Source organism: Monodon monoceros, unplaced genomic scaffold, assembly GCF_005190385.1.
Source record: "Monodon monoceros isolate NGI ecotype Baffin Bay Population unplaced genomic scaffold, NGI_Narwhal_1 Super_Scaffold_12, whole genome shotgun sequence".
Lineage (NCBI taxonomy): Eukaryota > Metazoa > Chordata > Mammalia > Artiodactyla > Monodontidae > Monodon > Monodon monoceros.
In genome coordinates this window covers 43,045,109-43,065,906 of record NW_021703768.1, presented here as the reverse complement: position 1 = coordinate 43,065,906, position 20,798 = coordinate 43,045,109, and the positions used below count along the sequence as shown (strand labels likewise).

General features: G+C 37.3%; 1 protein-coding gene and 1 pseudogene across 4 annotated transcripts in view; both read right to left on the bottom strand.

Annotated features, from left to right (window-relative positions):
• MTREX (Mtr4 exosome RNA helicase) overlaps nucleotides 1-20,798 on the bottom strand; it is a 137,816-nt gene that overhangs the window by 19,760 nt on the left and 97,258 nt on the right. For all 3 annotated transcript variants that reach the window (XM_029216471.1, XM_029216473.1, XM_029216472.1), the window contains 4 exons: nucleotides 17,560-17,688; nucleotides 11,293-11,403; nucleotides 9,738-9,926; nucleotides 5,262-5,425 (listed from right to left, as the gene is read on the bottom strand). In XM_029216471.1, coding sequence (XP_029072304.1) covers nucleotides 5,262-5,425; nucleotides 9,738-9,926; nucleotides 11,293-11,403; nucleotides 17,560-17,688 — 593 coding nt within the window. The remainder of the gene's footprint in view (nucleotides 1-5,261; nucleotides 5,426-9,737; nucleotides 9,927-11,292; nucleotides 11,404-17,559; nucleotides 17,689-20,798) is intronic.
• On the bottom strand, nucleotides 525-2,420 carry LOC114891925 (annotated as a pseudogene). Its single transcript, XR_003792640.1, has one exon. The product of XR_003792640.1 is annotated as an uncharacterized protein C6orf106 pseudogene (transcript).

The following is a 20,798-nucleotide window of genomic DNA, read 5'->3' as shown; positions in this document are numbered from 1 at the left end:
TGAACCCACATCCCCTGCATTCTTTACCACTGGAGCACCAGGAAAGTCCCTCTATCTTTAGTTTAAGGAACCTCCATACTGTTCTCCATAGTGACTGTACCAATTTACATTCCCAGCAACAGTTTAAGAGGGTTCCCTTTTTTCTACACGCTCTCCAGCATTTATTTTTTGTAGACTTTTTGACGATGGCCATTCTGGCCAGTGAGAGGTGATACCTCATTGTAGTTTTGATTTGCATTCCTCTAATAATTAGTGATGTTGAGCATCTATTGATGTACTTTTTGGCCATCTGTATGTATTCCTTGGAGAAAAGTCTATTTAGATCTTCTGTCCATTTGACTGGGTTGTTTGTTTTTTCTGTTATTGAGCTGTTTGTGTATTTGGGAGATTAATCCCTTGTTGGTCGAATTGTTTGCAAATATCTTCTCCCATTCTGTGGGTTGTCTTTTCATTTTGCTTATCGTTTCCTTCGCTATTCAAAAGCTTTTTTAAGCTTAATTAGGTCCCATTTGTTTATTTTTATATTATAAAAATAATAGATTTATATTATAAAGATTATAATTATTTTCATCTCTTCATCTGTTTTTTTTTTTTTTTTTTTAGCGCTTAGCATCAGGGCTTTATTCAACCTACCAAAACCAACAACCAGGAACCATAGTCAACTCGGCGGAGTATGGAAGGTGCTGTTTAATCATCAAGCATAGCGAAACAGATCAAGAAATCAAACACCTAGAAGACTGTCTTAGAACAATCAGAATATTTAAAATCATGATTAACTTAACAAACAATTCTCTCACTTATTCCTCACACATGAAAAGTCAAAATATCACTTGGGCCACTCTGGGTTGTAGGTGAGGAGGTAGATGGGCCATAAGAGACTGGAAAGACATCAACAAGAAGACATGCAAACTAGGTAAATAAACTGGAAGCCCAACAACATTTGGATAGGATACAACATTAGGATAAATAATTGAGCTTTTTTTTTGGTCTATTTCCTCAGGAAAAACACCCCACCCAAAACCAAAAAAACACAGTAGGAACAAATTCCAAAGGTGTGCTGTTGCTCTACACTTGGTATATGCATTTACACTGGAAGAATGGCTGGTGATATTTTGACTTTCTTTTTTTTTAAAGCTAAAGGTAAAGAACTCTGTTCTTTCAGCACCCAAACCAGAGCAGAGAGACAGCAGTAAATTATAAATGTGGATGGAGTAACATCCACAGGACATGGAGATGGGGGAGGGGGGAGGGGAGAAGGGGTAGGTTTTTGTGCTGTTGCATTGGCAGGAGAGCTAAGCAGTCTTAAAGAACATTCTAGGCTTCTAGGTTTGCCATGAAGGAGTATCACAAATCCCAAGGCCCACCACCTACCCCTTCTCTTCTCCGAGGGCACCTACCTTACTGTAAGTCACTACTGATAAGTTGTTTGCGTGACTGCTGGGGGACAGATTTACAGAGTTCTGTGAGAGTCTATTCTCATCTTGCTCGGTTTGGTCAGGAGCAGGAGCCCATGTGTTTTTGCTGATCGAGTCGAACTCGGAACCCCCAGGGTCTTTTAAGTTGTTTTCATCTGACTGTCGGTTCTTTTGGGGAGAGGCAAACGGATTGAAGTTTCCTTCTACCTTGCGATGTGGCTGTGTGTTGAACTCCGTTTCAAAAGATGACAGCTGCTGTGTTACTCCTAAAAGTCCACCCACCTCCACACTGAGAATGACCCAGATGACATTTCCATAGTAGAGTCCTGTAGCAGTGCACATCCGCCACTGTCCCTGATACATTCCTGCTCTGCTGGGGCTGCACATCTGGATGCTGACATCTGCAATCTCTTGGGGCTCTAGCGATCTCACCATCACCATGTTCACATGTCCAAATTGGTCTCCCCCGACATATTTAAGACAAACCCCTGGAGGCCAGGCCTCTGCCCCAGAATTTTGGATTCGCCATGTTTTTATAAATTGAGTATCAGGAGGTATCGACTCCCCTTCTCCTATGGTGACATCTTCAACAAAGGACATAGAGGGCACACTGATGTTTGGGCTCTCAAAGTCATAATAGGCGCCAATTGCTGCTTGTAGGTTCCAGTTGGTCATGTCCAGGAAGAAGGCGCAGCCGGCCGGGTTGAGCTGGAAGCCGAGCAACCGCTGGAACTTGGAGATGAGCACGTCCTTGTCGGTAGTGCCCAGGCAGCTGAACTTCTGCATCAGCTCGGGGTCCAGGTCCACGTCCATGCCCTCCATGGCTGGGGCTGGACACTCGCTTCCCCGCCTCCTCACAACTGAGCTGCCGCCGCGCCGCCGGGCCCGGGGACCGGGAGGGGGCCCGCTGCTAGCTGGCGCCACGACCCCGCTCCTCTGAGGTAGGCCCCGGGCCTCTCACCGCCTCATAGGGGTAAACTCACTCAGCCACTCACTCACTCTGGCGCTCCCCCCCCTCCCACCCCCCCCCAGTGCCGCTGCCTCCGCCGCCACCTCTCGCTTCTATTCATCATCTGTTTTTTATCAATTTCCTTGTATTTACAACTATCTTCAGTATTTGACCAACTAAGAATTGTATCAAGGAAAATTTAGCCACAAATACAAAAGATAAAGTCACAAGTCCTTTTTAGCAAAATGGGATGGCCCAAGTTCTTATCACAAAACATTACATAACTAAGTCCTTTATGTTGAACAGAAAGGAGAGTAAAGTTATAAAAATCTTAAATTTTTCTTCTTGTTCTTAGAAATATATTATTCACTCACTGACTCTTGAGTGTGAGAATTTACCTAGGGTCCGAGATTTTGCTTACATGACCAATTTCACGATCATCATTTTGCCTCGAGTGCTTTTTGTCTCTTTGTGTTAATTTTCTGATTTGTGTAATAATTGCAAAAACATCTTTTTCTGTTATTTTTCTGTTTGCCATGTGGATGACAAATGAAAAATTCTGAATTCTCAACTGTGTTCAATGAAAGCTGGAAAAAGACTAGTGATGGTGTCTCTAGAATTCTATAATCAAGGTTCCATAGAGTATCTTACATTTATAAAAGGGTTTAATGGATCCATCCAGTAACTATAAGGGTGTTACTCTAAAAAAAAAAAAAAGAAAAGGAAAAAAGGGCATATTTCCTATTTTTCATAAGATTTCTAAAAAAGAATAAAGTAATGAACTATCAATATTTATAAACAGTAATAACTACTCAAAAATAAAGTCAAAAACTAAACATGGGTTCCTAATGGTAAACTGAGAGTTAAGTCAAGACAAAACGACAAAAATACAAATACGGCAAGACTACTTCTATAGTCTAATGCAGGAGGCAGATAAGAAAGATAATAATCACAGGACAGCAATTTAATAGAGATTTATATAGGCAATTATGCAAAAAAAGTTGAGGAGCCTAAAATCAAACTGAAGAAACTCAAAGCAAGTTTCAGAGGATCTTTAAAAAAAATTATGCAGGAACAGGGAGCAAGGAAAAGGTCATGTTAAATAAAAGAAACACCATGTGTAGAATGTGGCAACAGACAGGATAGAAAGGGAAAGGCGAGAATACACTAAATTATGGAATTTATTCTGAAAGCAATACAGAATCACTGAGAGACTTTTACCAAACAATGACATGGTAGGATTTATGGTTTGGAAAGACTATTCTGAAAGAAAGAGTATAAAGGATGGGTTGTAGAGACTTATAAACAGGATGCACCTTAGTCAGTGGGAATAGTTAAAACAGCACAGAGGTAGGAGAAAACAATCATGAAGATGTGAGAAGACAGCTAGAAGGAAGAGGAGGAATCTAGGACGACTCCCCAGTTTTTGCCTTTAGTGGCTGGGTCTTATTCAGCAAGACAGACCAGAGGGAGAGGCAAATTTTGGGGGAAAGGTAACGTACTTTGATATGTGATATTGTTATCACTATCTCTCTAAATATTCTTTCTTCTAAGACTAAAACTAGCTGCAGATATCTAATAGAAATTAATTTCTATATTAACTATTAAATATCAATACTACATAACATCACAAAGAAATAATTCTAATAACATTAATTTTGGCATTCAAATCAGTAGATTGATGTTATAGTATAAATTTAATCCTGGGTAAATTATTAGCTTTATAGTGCCTAGGTTTCTTTAAGTACAGAGTAGGAAAGCTTAATTTTATCACAGCTTAAAGGAAAACTACAAGCCTGTAGGCCAAATCTAACATGAAGAAACATTTTATTTAGCTTGCACAGGGACTTAAAAAAATAATTTTGAATTAGTATGTGAACATTTAAAAATCAAGAGATTTCACCAAAAAATAAAAATCTGGATTTTTGGCTTTTCTAAAAGTTGAATACTCTGATATCATATTATTCTGTAATAATTAATTGGGGCTGGGTAGTCGCTGCCCCCTTTTGGGGGCCTAGAACTGTCCTGTTTGCCACAGAATCTTGGCCCCTGCCGATATCTGAATTCATATCTGAACCAGATGATCAATAAGAACAATATGAATAAGTCTTCATCAGGAATATCCAAAACCATCTACAAGGCTTGTAATTCTTTGGCCCCATCCATTAGGGCCTTGGTGAGAACATAGAAACTGTTTCAAGTTGTCTTTTATGGACTCATCGAGAATAATGGTCATGACTATGGCAAAATAAGTATCTTCAAGATGATGGCAGTCAAGTGGGACCCTGAGCCAGAACAACTTAAAGAGCCCTTCCAGCATTTCGGACCCACAGAAACAATCGGAGAGAATGAAATGACTTCTGTTTTAAGTCATTTAGTTTTAAGGTCATTTGTAATGTGGTAAAAGATTACCAAAATAGACAACAGCTTATATCCAATTTACAAAAGTTTATATCCAATTTCAAGCTGTGGCCTATAATATGCTATACTCTAATACCCTACTGTTAGACCAAAACTTTACATAAAAAAGGATAATGATTATTAGATTAAGTTTCAAGGTGGGAAAATGTTCATAATTGTAAAAATAATTAAAAGTATACAAAAACCATATATAAACTAAGGTTATAATTATGTAAAAAGTCCACAATGCATTAAAATAAAGAAAAAGGAAACATATGAAAGTACTAATGGTGTCTGTGTTAATTAGAAGGATTCAAAAGATTTTTATTCTCCCTTTCTAATTTCTCAACTTCATGATCAGAACCTGTATTTTAATATGGAAAGCATTGTACAACTTTATAATTTTAATATAGCTCTTTTTCCAAAAGATTAATAGCCTTCATTTAAAAAACAGTATCCCATTTTAGAATCAGTTTTCTAGAACAACCAGGTTTTACCTGCTTATTTCACAAGCCACTCGTCCTTTCATCTCTATGACATCAGAAGACGTAGCAAATCCCAACCTCCTTAAAACACGTTTGCGACATTTGAGCTCATCCATTTGTAGGACAGTTCTTGCTTTCTTTAGTTCTCGCTTTGCGGATTTAATGTCTATTGCAATCTAAGGCATATAAAAGTACAAAAGAAGTTCAATAATAAGGTAAACAAAATGATATGATGTTTAGTCATGAAATGAAACAAAAAATATTATATTGGGGGCCGGGGGACGTGGAGGAGAACACAGGAGTTTCTTACTGTCCCAGGATATTACACAAGAGGAATGATGTATCTGAGGTAGCTATGACATCAACTCCAGCTTTTCATCCTTAGGGAATCAGGGGGTAACTCAGAGAATAAGGAAAGAAAGATGAGAGTATATGAATCTTATCTCTCAACTACTTATTCCCTTATGATGCCCTGAAAAGTGTTCCTTCTCTTTGCCCTCAAATTGTATAACAAATCTGCCTAAGCTGGAAGTGGATTTAGCAAAGAGAAGAGGTCTTTATTCTATAGACAGAGATGAATGCTTAAAAGGAAAATGTTATTTTGAGGTCATCCTATAGGGTAGATGAGTTTTAAAATTCTATTAATCAGAAAATATTACATACTTTTCGACTGTGACAGAGGATGACAGCACAAGAGCAAGAAAACACTGTGATCCTGAAGTGGAGGTTTGAAGTTCAGAAAAACATGGACAGAAAAGTTTAGGGATTGAGAAGTAGAAATTCAAAGACTTTGGAATTTTGAAGATGATTTATTAAGCTTCAACTGAGGAGTAGAAATGTTGAAGGCAATGATGGTGGTCAGTAACTGATATTTATTGACAGCTAACTATAAATCCTGTTTCTTCAAGTGCTTTACATTATTTCATTTAATTCTTACAGCAATCATATAAAGTAGGTAACTAATATTAAATGTGCATTTTACAGATGAGAAAATTGAGGCAGACAGAGATTACCAAGATCAAGATACTGGTCAAGATCACAGAGCTAGTGAGTGATAAAAGATGGGATTCAAACCCAGACTATCAGACTCTAGAATCTAAACTCCTAGCAATTATTTACATTGCTATGAACAGATATATTGTCATGATGCTAGGAGAATAAGAAGGAATGCTTTATATGTTAGACAACTCTATACTACCTAGCATGATCTATCAGGCCTATCAGAAAAAAAAAATTTGTCTTCTAAAATTTTTTTAATTGAAGATGTGCCCATATTAGCATAGAAGACTGTGCTAAATACCCAGAGGCATATAAAGCTTAAAGGTTGGTAGAAGACAGTCTACTATTTAAGATTTTTATCATAGTAATTTTTATATTGATTACATGTTGAAATGTATTTTGGACATATTGAGCTAAATAAAAATCTTATTAAAATTAATTTCACCTGTTTCTTTTCACTTTTTTTTTTTTTTTTTTTGCAGTATGCGGGCCTCTCACTGTTGTGGCCTCTCCCGTTGCGGAGCACAGGCTCCGGACGCGCAGGCTCAGTGCCCATGGCTCACGGGCCCAGCCGCTCTGTGGCATGTGGGATCTTCCCGGACCAGGGCACAAACCCGTGTCCCCTGCATCGGCAGGCGGACTGTCAACCACTGCGCCACCAGGGAAGCCCTTCACTATTTTTTTAAAGTGGCTACTAAAGAATTTAAAATTACATAAGTGGCTTGTATTATATTTCTACTGGATAACGCTGTTCTATATCTTTTTCTACATACTTTAAAAGAACACAGATATCCATGTCTGTAAATGAATAAATACATAGGTACAGGGGCTTTTCCCACAGAAGTGAGGTCAGCTTCCTTTTCCACTCAATACAATTAGGACTTCTTTTCCAAAAAGTACATATAAATTTACCTCATTTTTTAAAAATGGCCATGTTGATACCCACTGTGTGGATATGCATAATTCATGTATCTAATTTTCTACTGATGAACACTGAGGTTGTTTACATTCATTTGCTTTTTCAAACAATGCTACAAGAACATCCTTGTACTGCCTCACTTTGTAGTTTCATTCCGAGAGGACTGGAAAGCTGAATCAGAGGGTATGAGCACTTAAAATGTTGACAGTTGAGGGGTCAGATTTTGAAGGCTTCCTAGGCAGGGCTAAGGAATGTCAAATTTATCCTGCAGTCACTAGGAGGTCAGGAGGTCATTAACAAAAAAAAGACTTGTTTTTTTCCCCTAAGTTGTTAACTCTTTGTAGTTTTCTTTCATTAAGAAATGCAATACAAGGGCTTCCCTGGTGGCACAGTGGTTGAGAGTCCGCCTGCTGATGCAGGGGACACGGGTTCGTGCCCTGGTCCGGGAAGATCCCACATGCCGTGGAGCGGCTGGGCCCATGAGCCATGGCCGCTGAGCCTGCGCGTCCGGAGCCTGTGCTCCGCAACGGGAGAAGCAACAACAGTGAGAGGCCCACGTACTGCAAAAGAAAAAAAAAAAAAAAAGAAATGTAATACAAGCACATTACAGACAATGGGTGGCAGGTGGGAGTAGGATTACCTACTATAATCTCACTGCCCAAACACAACCACTTAAGGTTTTCCTTTCAGTCTTTTCTGGTGTGCATTTTTACTTTTGCTAAATTGTAATCATAGTCCACAACGATTTTAGGTCCTACTTTTTAAATTTAATGTTCCTGCATAAGCATTTTTTCCATGTATTGCAGTCTTCATAACAAGTTTATTTAGCCTGTCTTTCAACCAGACACTAGGGCCTTTTTGTTATATTTGAGTGGCTCAGATAATGCCTTTCTCTGTGGCTTCAAACCACCTTCTCTGTGGATACTTTCCAGTCATCACTCAACCAAACTCAAGTCTTTCTGTTCCTGTGTTGAAACTGTTAAGGATGATTCTGGTGGTCAGGTACGGAGTAACTGGAAGCAGGGAGGGAGCTGCTGCAATGGTCCCAGTGATAGATGAGGCCAGGATGACAACTGAGTATACTCAAGCTTTTTGTGTCTCAGTTTCCTCATCTTGAGAAGAAACCTTCATGGTGGGCCACAGCATGGTGTGCTACATGTTCACTGAGAACACACCTGCTGTGCCCAACATGGCACAGGGCCACATCATGCTAGTTCACAAAAACCTAGAAAGGGGCAGTGCTGTAAAACTATGAACTGAACACATTACTCTATAAAGCCAAGAAGTTTCTACTTATATTATTTATTCAATAAATACTAGGCATCTACTTTATAAAAACAGATCATTATGGGAAATATGGAAGAGTACAAATAAGCTTAAATGAAACACCCGAGCCTAAGGAGCTTAAAATCTAGTTTGTGAGACAGGAAGACAAACATGATAAAAGTAGCATGTGATAAAAGCTGAAAAAGCATAATAGCAAGGAGTTATAAACTTCAAGGAGGAAGCGACATTTGTATATACAAAAGATTCTAGTTGAAGAGAAGTGGATAGTGGAAAGAAATGTATTCATTTCAAAAAGCTTTTTCTAAACTCATTATTCAGAATGGCTGTAAGAATGCTTTTACTGGTTAGAGAATATAGCTAGTTAGCCTAAAAAGGTGAACTGCTACTTCATACCACTAGGATGGCTATAATTAAAAATACAGACGAAACAAATATTAGTGAAGATGTGGAGAAACTGGAACTTTAATATATTGCTGGTGAGAATGTAAAATGGTGCAGCCACTTGGGAACACAGTTTGGCAGTTTCTCAAAAAGTTAAACATAGAGTTAAACACAGAGTTACTCACTGACCTGCAATTCTACGCCAATTCCATCCAGGGGAAATGAAAAGATATGTCCACACAAAAATGTGTACATAAATGTTCATAGCAGGATTATTCATAATAGCCAAAAAGTGGAAAAACTCCAAATATTCATCAACTGATGAGTGGTTAAACAGAATGTGGTATATATATATATATATATATACAATGGAATATTTTTCGGCCATAAAAAAGAATAAAATACAAATTCTGCTACATCATGGATGAATCCTGAAGATATTAGCTAAGTGGAAGAAGGCAAACACAGAGGCCACATATTGTATGATTTTTTTAATATGAAATCTCCAGAATAGGCAAATCCATAGAGGCAGAAAGGAGATTTGTAGTTGCCAGCAGCTGGAGGGTAGGGAAACGGGGAGTGACTGCTAATTGGTATGTGGTTTCTTTTTGGGGTGATGAGAATGTTCTAGAATTAGATAGTGGTTATAGTTGCAGATATCTGTGAATATACTAAAAACCACTGAATTCTATGCATTAAAAGGGTGAATGCTATGTTATGTGAATGACATCTCAAAGTGATCAACTTTTTTTTACTGGTAAGAGTTGATAGTTTACTTAAAAGACAGCTAGACATTTTCCTGTTTTAGCTGATGAAACCAACAGGAAAAGAAAATGAAAAATATATACTCACTTATATAGTGAAATGCTTAGAATTCTATGATAAAAGAGTTTCTGCCATACCTGTGCTTTTTTTTCACAAAGCGTATACACAGTTTCCAGATTTGGATCATTGTGAAGTGGATGAGAATACATTCGATGCTCAAAAGCCTCTACTTTCTGGATGACTTTTTTCAGTCCTTGATCTTGAATGCCCATGTCATCAATAGGATCTAATAAGGGAACACCATCAGGAAAACGTTTCTGAACTTCCTGAAACAAAATATTTAAAATTCATTTTTCATCTTACACACAAAATTAGTTAAGACTAAATACTTCCTTTTGTTTTTTCTATGTACAGACATGTATTACAATTAATAATTCTAATATTTAAAGTTTAATAGTTATGGATGCAGCACAATTTACTGATAAAGCCCATCACTGTATATTTAAGTGGTTGTAACTTCTTGCCATTATAAATAATCCTGTATTGAACATCTCAAGTGTAAATGTTTTCAATATTCTGATTACTTCTTTGAGGCTGATTCCTAAGGAGGGCACTACTGAGCTGAAAGATATAAACTTTCAAAGGGTCCAGATTCCCAGCACTAAATTTTTTTGTAACATGATTTGACTATTAAATATAATGAACATGTGAGTTCAGGGAAGAGATAGGTCACTATAGGCTGGTACTCCACTGGGAGACTTTCAGGGTCTTGGATAGGGCTTAAAGGTAAGATAGGATTTGGCCAGTTAGAAATAAAAAAAAAGTTGGGGGGGAGGAGTTACCCATAAAAACTTTTTATAAAACTGCCAAGAGAATTATTCATTTCAAGAAGCCCACCCATGGACCACAGCTTAAAAATTCCTACTGTACACTGAAAGCATCCTGCTTTCTCAGATTTTAGTACATAGCCTTCACTATATAGTAAATCCTTTTCAAATATTTATTGACTAACCAACTAACGAAGTGCCTTTTTATTTTCCTACCGGAAAATAAAATTTTCTATAAAATCTTAACTTTTCCTATTGAAAATAAGACTATTTCATCCATGTATTAACTATACTATAAAGTAGTTAAAAGTCCTGGCACATGATTTTATACATAAAACTTTTTTTTTTTTTGCGTTACATGGGCCTCTCACTGTTGCGGCCTCTCCTGTTGCGGAGCACAGGCTCCAGACGCGCAGGCTCAGCGGCCATGGCTCACGGGCCCAGCCGCTCCGCGGCATGTGGGATCCTCCCGGACCGGGGCACGAACCCGTGTCCCCTGCATCAGCAGGTGGACTCTCAACCACTGCGCCAACACGGAAGCCCTATACATAAAACCTTAAAATACACTCTATAGTTCTTTTCATTCATAACGAATAAAGCAAAACATATTTAACACAAAATAGTGGCCATGTTTTCCTCTGTGAGCCCTCCTTTAGCCTGACTTTGTTGCTAGATTCAAAGAGAGGACAGTCTACATATAGATCTGCTGCCATTATCTTTGTTAAAAATAACTGCCACTATTGGTAGTGTTTATAGGTTTTCTGAAAGAAAGCAATATATTTAACAGCAAATCAGTTGCCTTGTTATAAACCTTATTTATATTTACATAAAATTTATATTTAATTTATAAAATTAACGTGTATACCTGTATTGATTTTAAAACACTCTGTCTATTGTCCAGTGGTCGAAGGTCTTTAGGAATGTAAAGCCTAACACTGCTGATAGCGGACAGGAGATGCACCAAAACTGGAACAACCTACCAACAGAAAAGTTATATATATATGTTACAACTAAAATTGAACGTGTTCAAATTCTGCCATTTCTTAAATTTAGCTTGAATTCTTAAAAGGAAACTGCATTTACAGTATGTGACAGGTATAAGAAGTAGATAGTAATCATTGTGGAAGCTTATATCATAGTAGAAACTATATTTAAAAAGTAAAAACAAATTCAAACCTTTAAGTAACAGGCAAACAAATGGTACATAAAAATAAGTGATTCCCTTAACACAGTATCCATATTTTATTCATTTTTGCACCCTCAGTACTTGCTACTTTTTGAATACCTAAAAGTACTATAGCACTACAGAGGAAGGAAAGACTCCTATTTAGATCTATTTAGGTTTAGTTGGCCACGCAAGACTCATGTAATCTCTGGATGGGCCAGAATGAAGAGCTGAAAAGAGGTATTTCAAGCATAGAAAACAGTATACTCCATTAGACATAATCTTGAAGAAAACCTATCTTCAAACTTTCTTCCATGCTTTCTCCTGACAAGAATACCCTTCCCTCACCATCAAAAATGCCATTTGCTTTCTTTAAATTTGCTCCCTTTAAATTCAGACTCTATAAACTGAGGAGAGGTTAACATTTTCACAGATCCAACTTTGTCAGCTTATTGGTCTCCTTACCTTTACACTGATCACCACTGGAAAAACAACTGTCATTCACTTGCTGATAACAAATATATTCACTGTGTTTTACTAAACAAAATGGTATAGTGGCTGAATGTGGGTTCTGGAGTCAAGACTGCCTGGGTTTGAATTCAGTCTTCAGTTAGTTGTGTGACCTTGATCAAGTCACCTAGAGTTTTAAGCTTCAGTTTCCCCATTTAAAAAATGAGGATAAACAATGGAACAGAACAGAGAGCCCAGAAATAAACCAACATACCTATGGTCAATTAATTTATGTCAAAGGAGGTAAGAATATACAATAGAGAAAAGACAGTTTCTTCAGCAAGTGGTGTTGGGAAAGCTGGATGACTGCAATTAAATCAATGAAATAACAACACTCCTTACACCATATACAACAATAAACTCAAAATGCTTTAAAGACTTGAATATAAGACATGACACCATAAAACTCCTAGAAGAGAACATAGGCAAAACATTCTGACATAAATTGTAGCAATGTTTTTTTTAGATCAGTCTCCCAAGACAAAAGAAATAAAAGCAAAAATAAACCAATGGGACCCAATTAAACGTGTATCTTTTAAGAACAAGCACCTTCTCCTGCATAGCCACAATATTATGAGATCACAGAAATTTAACAATAATACATCATCTAATACATAGTCCATATTAAAATCTCCCCAACTGATCCATTAATGTCCTTTATAGACTACTACCACTACTACTACGACTACCACCACCACCACCACTACTACTATTACGTTTGGAGCCAGGATACTACTACTACTACTTTTGGATTCAGGATCCAGCCAAGGATCATTTACTACATTTAGTTGTCAGGTCTCTTAATCTTTTTTAATCTAGAATACTCTCTACCTTTTTTTGTTCTTTTATGGTATTAACATTTCATATAATTTCAAATTTACAGAAAAATTGCAAGAATAGGATAAAAAGCTCCCATATACCTTTATTCAGATTCACCAATTATTTGTATTTTGCCCCATGTGCTACAACATCCTCTTTATATATTTACGTATATACATATACACAAACATACACACCCATACAACCACAGTACAAGTATTAAAAGAGGGAAATTAATGTAGATACACTGATATTATCTAATCGACAGTCCGTATTAAAATTTCATCTACTTTCCCAATAATGTCTTTTGCCCTCCCTTCTCCCCCACCACTCTATGGAGCAAAACTAGGATCATGCATTGCACCTAGCTGTAATATTTCTTTGTTCTTTAATCTGGAACAGTTCCTCAGTTCTTCTGTGACTCTCAAGACATTGACATTTTTGAATACTACAGGCCAGTTATTTTGTAGAACGATTCTCAGTTTAGGTTTGTGTAATCATGAAGAATCATCAGACTCAGGTTATGCATTTTTGGCACAAGTGATTTTTTTCTTTGTTGGTCTCAGTCCATTGGTCAACATTACTGGATTGGTGATAGTAACTTTGATTACTTGATTAAAGTAACATCTGCTAACATTTTCTACTATAAGTTACTACTTTCCCTTTCACAATAAATTTATAGGGAGATAAATTTATAAGAAACTGGGGCTTCCCTGGTGGCACAGTGGTTGGGAGTCCGCCTGCCGATGCAGGAGATATGGGTTCATACCCCGGTCCGGGAAGATCCCACATGCCGTGGAGTGGCTGGGCCCGTGAGCCATGGCCGCTGAGCCTGCGCGTCTGGAGCCTGTGCTCCGCAACGGGAGAGGCCACAACAGTGAGAGGCCCGCGTACCGCAAAAAGAAAAAAAAAAGAATCTGCCTGCCAATGCAAGGGACACGGGTTCGAGCCCTGGCCTGGGAAGATCCCATGTGCTGCAGAGCAACTAAGCCCATGTGCCACAACTACTGAGCCTGAGCTCTAGAGCCCGAAAGCCACAACTACTGAGCCCACGTGCCACAACTACTGAAGCCTGTGCGCCTAGAGCCCATGCTCCGCAACAAGAGAAGCCATGACAATGAGAAGCCCACACACCACAACAAAGAGTAGCCCCGGCTCATCACAACTAGAGAAACCCACACGCACAGCACCAAAGACCCTACGCAGCCAAAAATAATATAAATAAATAAATAAATTTATTTTTAAAATTTATAAGAAATTTATAGGGAGATTCTTTATAGACTTTGTAAGTATCCCATTCTTCATTAAACTTTTTTTTTAACATTTTTAAAATTAATTAATTAATTAATGGCCGCATTGGGTCTTCGTTGCTGCGTGTGGGCTTTCTCTTGTGGCGCGTGGGCTTCTCATTGTGGTGGCTTCTCTTGTTGTAGAGCATGGGCTCTAGGCATGCAGGCTTCAGTAGTTCGTGGGCTCGGTAGTTGTGGCTCACAGGCTCAGTAGTTGTGGCGCATGGGCTTAGTTGCTCCACAGCATGTGGGATTTTCCCAGACCAGGGCTCAAACCCATGTCCCTGCAATGGCAGGTGGATTCTTAACTACTGCGCCATCAAAGAAGTCCTTCATTAAACTTTCAACTCACTAGTTTTAACATTCATGGATTATTCTTGCCTGAGTCAAAAATTACTTATGGTAGTTGTCGAACGTTGACTCTTCTAACATCTCCATTCCTTCTACAGTATCTATTCTGAGTATATAAGCTTGTGGGTTCTTATTTTATTTTCACTTGATTATAATCTTTTACTATCATTATTTTTATTCTCAAACTGTCAAATTCACTTTTAAAGAAGATATTATGTGGACTGAATTGGATTTTGAGCCGCCAATTTGTGATCTATACAAATCCTAGATACATGGGCTGGCTGGAAAGAGAAGACTCAGGACGTGAAAAACTGTCAATGATGTACCAGGTAGCCAACACCCAGAGGGAGAAATACACTATTTTTCTGTACTGGGGTATATGTACACAATCCAAAATGGCAGAAAAATTAAAAATAATTCACTTGACTTTAGAGAAGAAGTGTATGCTTTATGTACTTGCAGCTGAATTATGCACAAGTTGCATTATGCAGAAGTATTTCCTTGAAAACAGAATAAGCACTATCTGTGAAGATCTGATTCAGAAGGAAGACAGAAACTACCCAATTTCTAATGCTGCTTCCTATAATAAGTTCCATCCGAGAAATGGTCAACTAAGTCTCACACTAATGACAGGAAAGAAACTATAAAGGCCCTCCTACAAATGTCTCCTTAAGTACAAGAAAGGGAGATCCTAAGACTTAAGTTCTGTAAATAAGAACTTAAATGTTTAAAAAACAAATGAATAGCTGCCATGAAATTATAAATCTTACACTCACAAGGATTTAAAAACATGCTATAATATTTGCATTGTGCAGTTGATTCAACTTTCTAAACCTAATAACCTTTATAAAAGAACTTAGAATTCAGGCTTATCATGATGCAACATCGGTCTATATAAATCCAAATAATCACGAGGGCAGTTATTAGAAAAGCGTGAGAATACCAACAGTAAGGAGTATTTTTATTCTTAGACCTTTTTCTTTGCAAGTTTGTCATAAATCAATTTCCCCTTTTAAGATAAGCAAATGATAAGGTAAATAATATCAGAAGTCAGTACATTTTAAGTCAATACATTCTTTAAGTCAATACACTCTAAGTAAATTTCGACCAATGTCATCTCTTCAATTAAGACTGTTAGCTAAAACACAACATGATTTTTGAATTTTTCATCTAAATCAGAATGATGTTTTTTGAACCAACTGAATTTTAATCAAGTCAAGGCAGACAAAGTTATTCAAACCAATGTGATTTTTATTAAATTTTAGATTTACAAAAATTAAATTTGTGTCTTGATCTAATTTAAAAGCTGACTAATGTAATAATCTATTGAATGTAATAGATGCTTTCTCTAAGTTTATCCAGAAGAATGCCAGTGAAAATTGTGGAGGCAAAGACCTCCAAAAATCCTCTTCCCCATAGAAGCATTGGGAATACTGGCAATTGTCAAAATCAACTTCTTCAGAACTCTGGAAATTAAACAAAGGCTTGCACCAATCCAAGGAGCGTTTAATTAAAAAAAAAACCCAAACCAAAGAATTGGATGCTTTGCGGTGTTTTAACTTACTTTACTCCCTCTCCCACTCAGCTCCACAGTAGTCTTGAAAACCAAGAGCCTGCAATCACTGAGTATCAGTCTGGCAGCCACCGGAAGGGACAGAACAGGGTTGAAATGACTTCAAAAGGCCATTCCCAGAGAACTGTCAGTATTTCACCTGTTTGGTGGTCCCCTAGAAGACTCTATTCATTCACAAGGAGGTCATTATTTGACCTGACCCAGGGCTTGCCCAGTGCAAACAACCTTTTCCCTAGGGGCATCTGTTAAAAATAGTAAGAGGCTGGGCTTCTCTGGTGGCGCGGTGGTTGGGAGTCCGCCTGCCGATGCGGGAGACAAGGGTTCGTGCCCCGGTCCGGGAAGATCCCACATGCCGCGGGGCAGCTGGGCCTGTGAGCCATGGCCAATGAGCCTGCGCATCCGGAGCCTGTGCTCCGCAACGGGAGAGGCCACAACAGTGAGAGGCCCGCGTACCGCAAAACAACAACAACAACAACAACAAAAAGAAAAACAAACAAAAAAAGTGTACTGTTACAAATTAAAATCAGATTTAAAAAATTTTAAATACACTTTGAACATATTTAAAAATAGCTGATTTAAACTCTATTAAGTGCAGTAGCTGGACTTCCTCAGTGACAGTTTCTGTTGACTGCTCTTTTTCCCTGTATACGGGAAAAAAGGGGCCCATGACTTATTATTAATATCTGCCATGAGAGAAGGAGAATGTTGCGATGCATGCCACATATTTGCTATTCCAACTTCAACTTTCCCACAAACCAAAGCCTGTTATGACAAGTATCATTAACAATGACATTTCCTAAAAGACCTAGCCAATACCACATATACTTAAAGCAGTGTTTAAAAAAAAATTTCAGTATGATATTACTCTTCAAATAGATACTTGGACTCTCCACAGTAAGGCTTACCTACAATTATTCGATATTAATTATTTTAAAATGAAATAAAATAGGAGCCATTTAAGTAATATGTGTATCTCATGTGGCAAGCTGAATGTTTTGCATTTAATTAAAAGCACATGTAAATTAATGAAAAAGTTCTACCTAAGTTTCCTATCAAAACACTGGCTCATTATTTTCAATCATTATTTTCACAGAAATGTAATAAACAATATGGATGGAATAAAGTGTAAAATGATACAATCGTAAAATAATGATAAAACATCTTTTTTAGCTCAGGTAAATTCCAGCTTCATGTGAAAATTTAAATGATTAAATTCTCTTTATCTTTCACTTTGTCACTAATTACCTTGCCATAATTTGATGAGATTAATCATCCTACTGGTGTTAGATGGCTTTCATATACCTTGAAAACTTCCAATTAGGAAATCATGACAGTATGTTCATTATAATCACATATAGGAAAGCTAGTGATTATAAATAATGTACAAAATATCTGAAATCTGAAAATGAAAAATAAAGTACAAACCTGCATCTCTCCTTTCTCATCAGACTTAGCTGGTTTTGCAGCCTCAGTAGCTGAATTTTTCAAGCTCTCTTTGCTACAGCGCAGAAGTACTTCCACTACATATAAAGGATCCAGTTCACCAGAATTAGGCTAGAAAAAAACAGGATAAAAGAAGTTTATTAATTCTTAAAAACTGGCACACAATTTTTTTTTTTTTTTTTTTTGTGGTACGCGGGCCTCTCACTATTGTGGCCTCTCCCGTTGCGGAGCACAGGCTCCGGAGGCGCAGGCTCAGTGGCGATGGCTCACGGGCCCAGCCGCTCCGCAGCATATGGGATCTTCCCGGACCGGGACACGAACCCGTGTCCCCTGCATCAGCAGGTGGACTCCCAACCACTGCGCCACCAGGGAAGTCCCTGGCACACAAATTTTAAGTTCCATGTGTACAGGAACTATGTTCTCAGTATTTAGCACTATGACTTACGTAATGCACAAGAAATGTTAATTTCATGAAATGAAGCCTGTCTCTTTTCATCCTTCAACATGCTCCACTGGATGAAAAAACACAGAAATTACTTGACACTTACAAATTTAAATGTTATGATCACCGTCAACTGATATGCCATTTTAAGTTTCTAATGATCGGTTTATAATTTTATTTCATGTTATGCCAGAATTAGAAAAAGAAACCAAAGGAATTATCAGTATCAGAAAATGAGTATGTTATCTTCAAATAGCCTTAATTAAATAAGATGAAAATATATTCAGAGCAGATTATTTTATTGCTTAGTATACTGGCACCTCTACTCTGTGATTTCACATCATTTCATTAAAAGTCTTTTAGTCTTTTATATTCTCTAATAAAAACATGATTCTCAAAGACCTAACACTAATCACATTTTCTGCACTATGACAATTTATGTTTGAGAGCAACATTTTTCGAACAGTAATAGAAGACTTTGTTCTTCAGTAAAGAATTCCTCTTTGCTTTTTAATTCAATATTTGAATAATCTCTTTTGCATAAAATTAGATAAAGGGACAAGTTTTTTTAAAAAACTGAAGTATAGTTAATTTACAATGTTGTGTTAATTTCTGCTGCACAGCAAAGTGATTCAGTTATACATATATATACTTTTTTATATTCTTTTCCATTATGGCTTATCACAAGATATTGAATATAGTTCCCTGTGCTATAGAGTAGGACCTTGTTGTTTATCCATTCCATATATAGTAGTTTGCATCTGCTAACTCCAAACTCCTATTCCATCCCTCCCCAGACCACAAGTCAGACTATAAGTCTGTTCTCTGTCTGTGAGTCTGTTTCTGTTTCGCAGATAGGTTCACTTGTGTCATATTTTAGATTCCACATATAAGTGATACCATATGGTATCTTTCTCTTTCTGACTTCCTTCACTTAGTATGATAATCTCTAGTTCCATTCATGTTGTTGCAAATGGCATTATTTTGTTCACTGTTTTGTTTTTGTTTTTAATGACTGAGCAGCATTCCATTGTATCAATATATATACCACATCTTTATTCATTTATCTGTCAATGGATATTTAGGTTTCCATGTCTTGACTATTGTGAATAGTGCTGCTATGAACATAGGGGTGCATGTATCTTTTTTAGTTATAATTTTGTTTGGATATATGCCCAGGAGTGGGATTGCTGGATCATATGGCAGGCAACTCTAGTTTTCTGAGGAACCTCCATACTGTTTTCCATAGTGGCTGCGCCAATTTACATTCCACCAACAATGTAGGCAGGTGCCCCTTAAGGGAGAGTTATTTTGATTGAGAGGGAAACATGGCAAGAAGTGATGACTTGTTCTCCTCCCACCCACCCTGCACAGTTCCTGTGCAAAAGTGAAAAACTGTCAAGAAATGACCATGAATCCATTCCTACAATCTATTTCTGTAATAAAACTATCCATTTGCCTCAGAATAGTAAAATATATTTCCAAAACAAACCAAAAATACAATCATAATTATCTTAAACTTCTGAGTACAAATTTCCTCAAAGAAAGCAAAAGCTCCATTTTCCAATTCAAAAAGAAAACTAGTTTTTTCTCGGCACATATTTTTATTCAAAATTTTTGTTTGTTTGTTTTTGTTTTTTGCGGTACGCGGGCCTCTTACTGTTGTGGCCTCTCCCGTTGAGGAGCACAGGCTCCGGACGCGCAGGCTCAGTGGCCATGGCTCACGGGCCCAGCCGCTCCGCGGCATGTGGGATCTTCCCGGACCAGGGCATGAACCCGTGTCCCTTGCATCGGCAGGCAGACTCTCAACCACTGCACCACCAGGGAAGCCCAAATATGGTTATTTTTAAAGAAGTTTTAAAACATTTTTCAGCTTGATACAGATTCAAAGACAGTATTTTCAATTAGACTTGTATCTGCAAAGATTATGTGTGTGTGTACACACACACACACGCATATATATATATATATATATATATATCTTAGTTAATACAAAATGAGTTTTAAAATGAGGTAAATAGTTATGACCAACTGTTAATTCTTCCAAGGGGCCAAGAACCATAAGGAGAATCAGTGATTAAAATATTTAGCTTTCCAGAGGGGAAAAAACCCCTCTAAGTAAGATGCATTTCACAATATGATGAATAAATTAACTACAAGGTGTTATAGGACATACGAGTATTTGGACAAAAATAACCTAAGATTTATGAAGAATCTTTAATGTGTCTAGACAATCTAGAACTCTGTTATTGGGTTTAATTCCAATTCTGTAGATTTTATTTATAAACTTAATATTCTCCCTATCATCTCATACATAATTATCTTTGTAGAACTACCAAAACCATTTACAACATTACAGAGGTATTTCAAGTGTTACTATGGAAACTCTTTTGAAAGCATTCTTTATTGTGGCATTAAATGAAAACTTGCTGTTAAATTTATTTCCTAAAATGATAAAACTTTTCTCAGCAAACTTTTTCTAGTTCTGTACTTTGGTAAAGGTGGGTCAACAATATCAACCTTCACATAAAAGAAATATAATTTTGATAATCTCAAGATTATAAAATGTAAAGAAACAAATACAAAATAAATATTGACAATGCATTTGTATCTCCTTAAAATGCTTCAAAATATTTTCTTCATCAGTATGTACTTTCCCTCTGTGGACAAAGAATGTCATGTCACCTGCCAAAGAATGCTACAGCCATCAGCCACTGAAGCCACCCCTGATGGTGCATCCTGAGGGGATACAGGATGGAGAAAAACAGGGCAGTTAAGG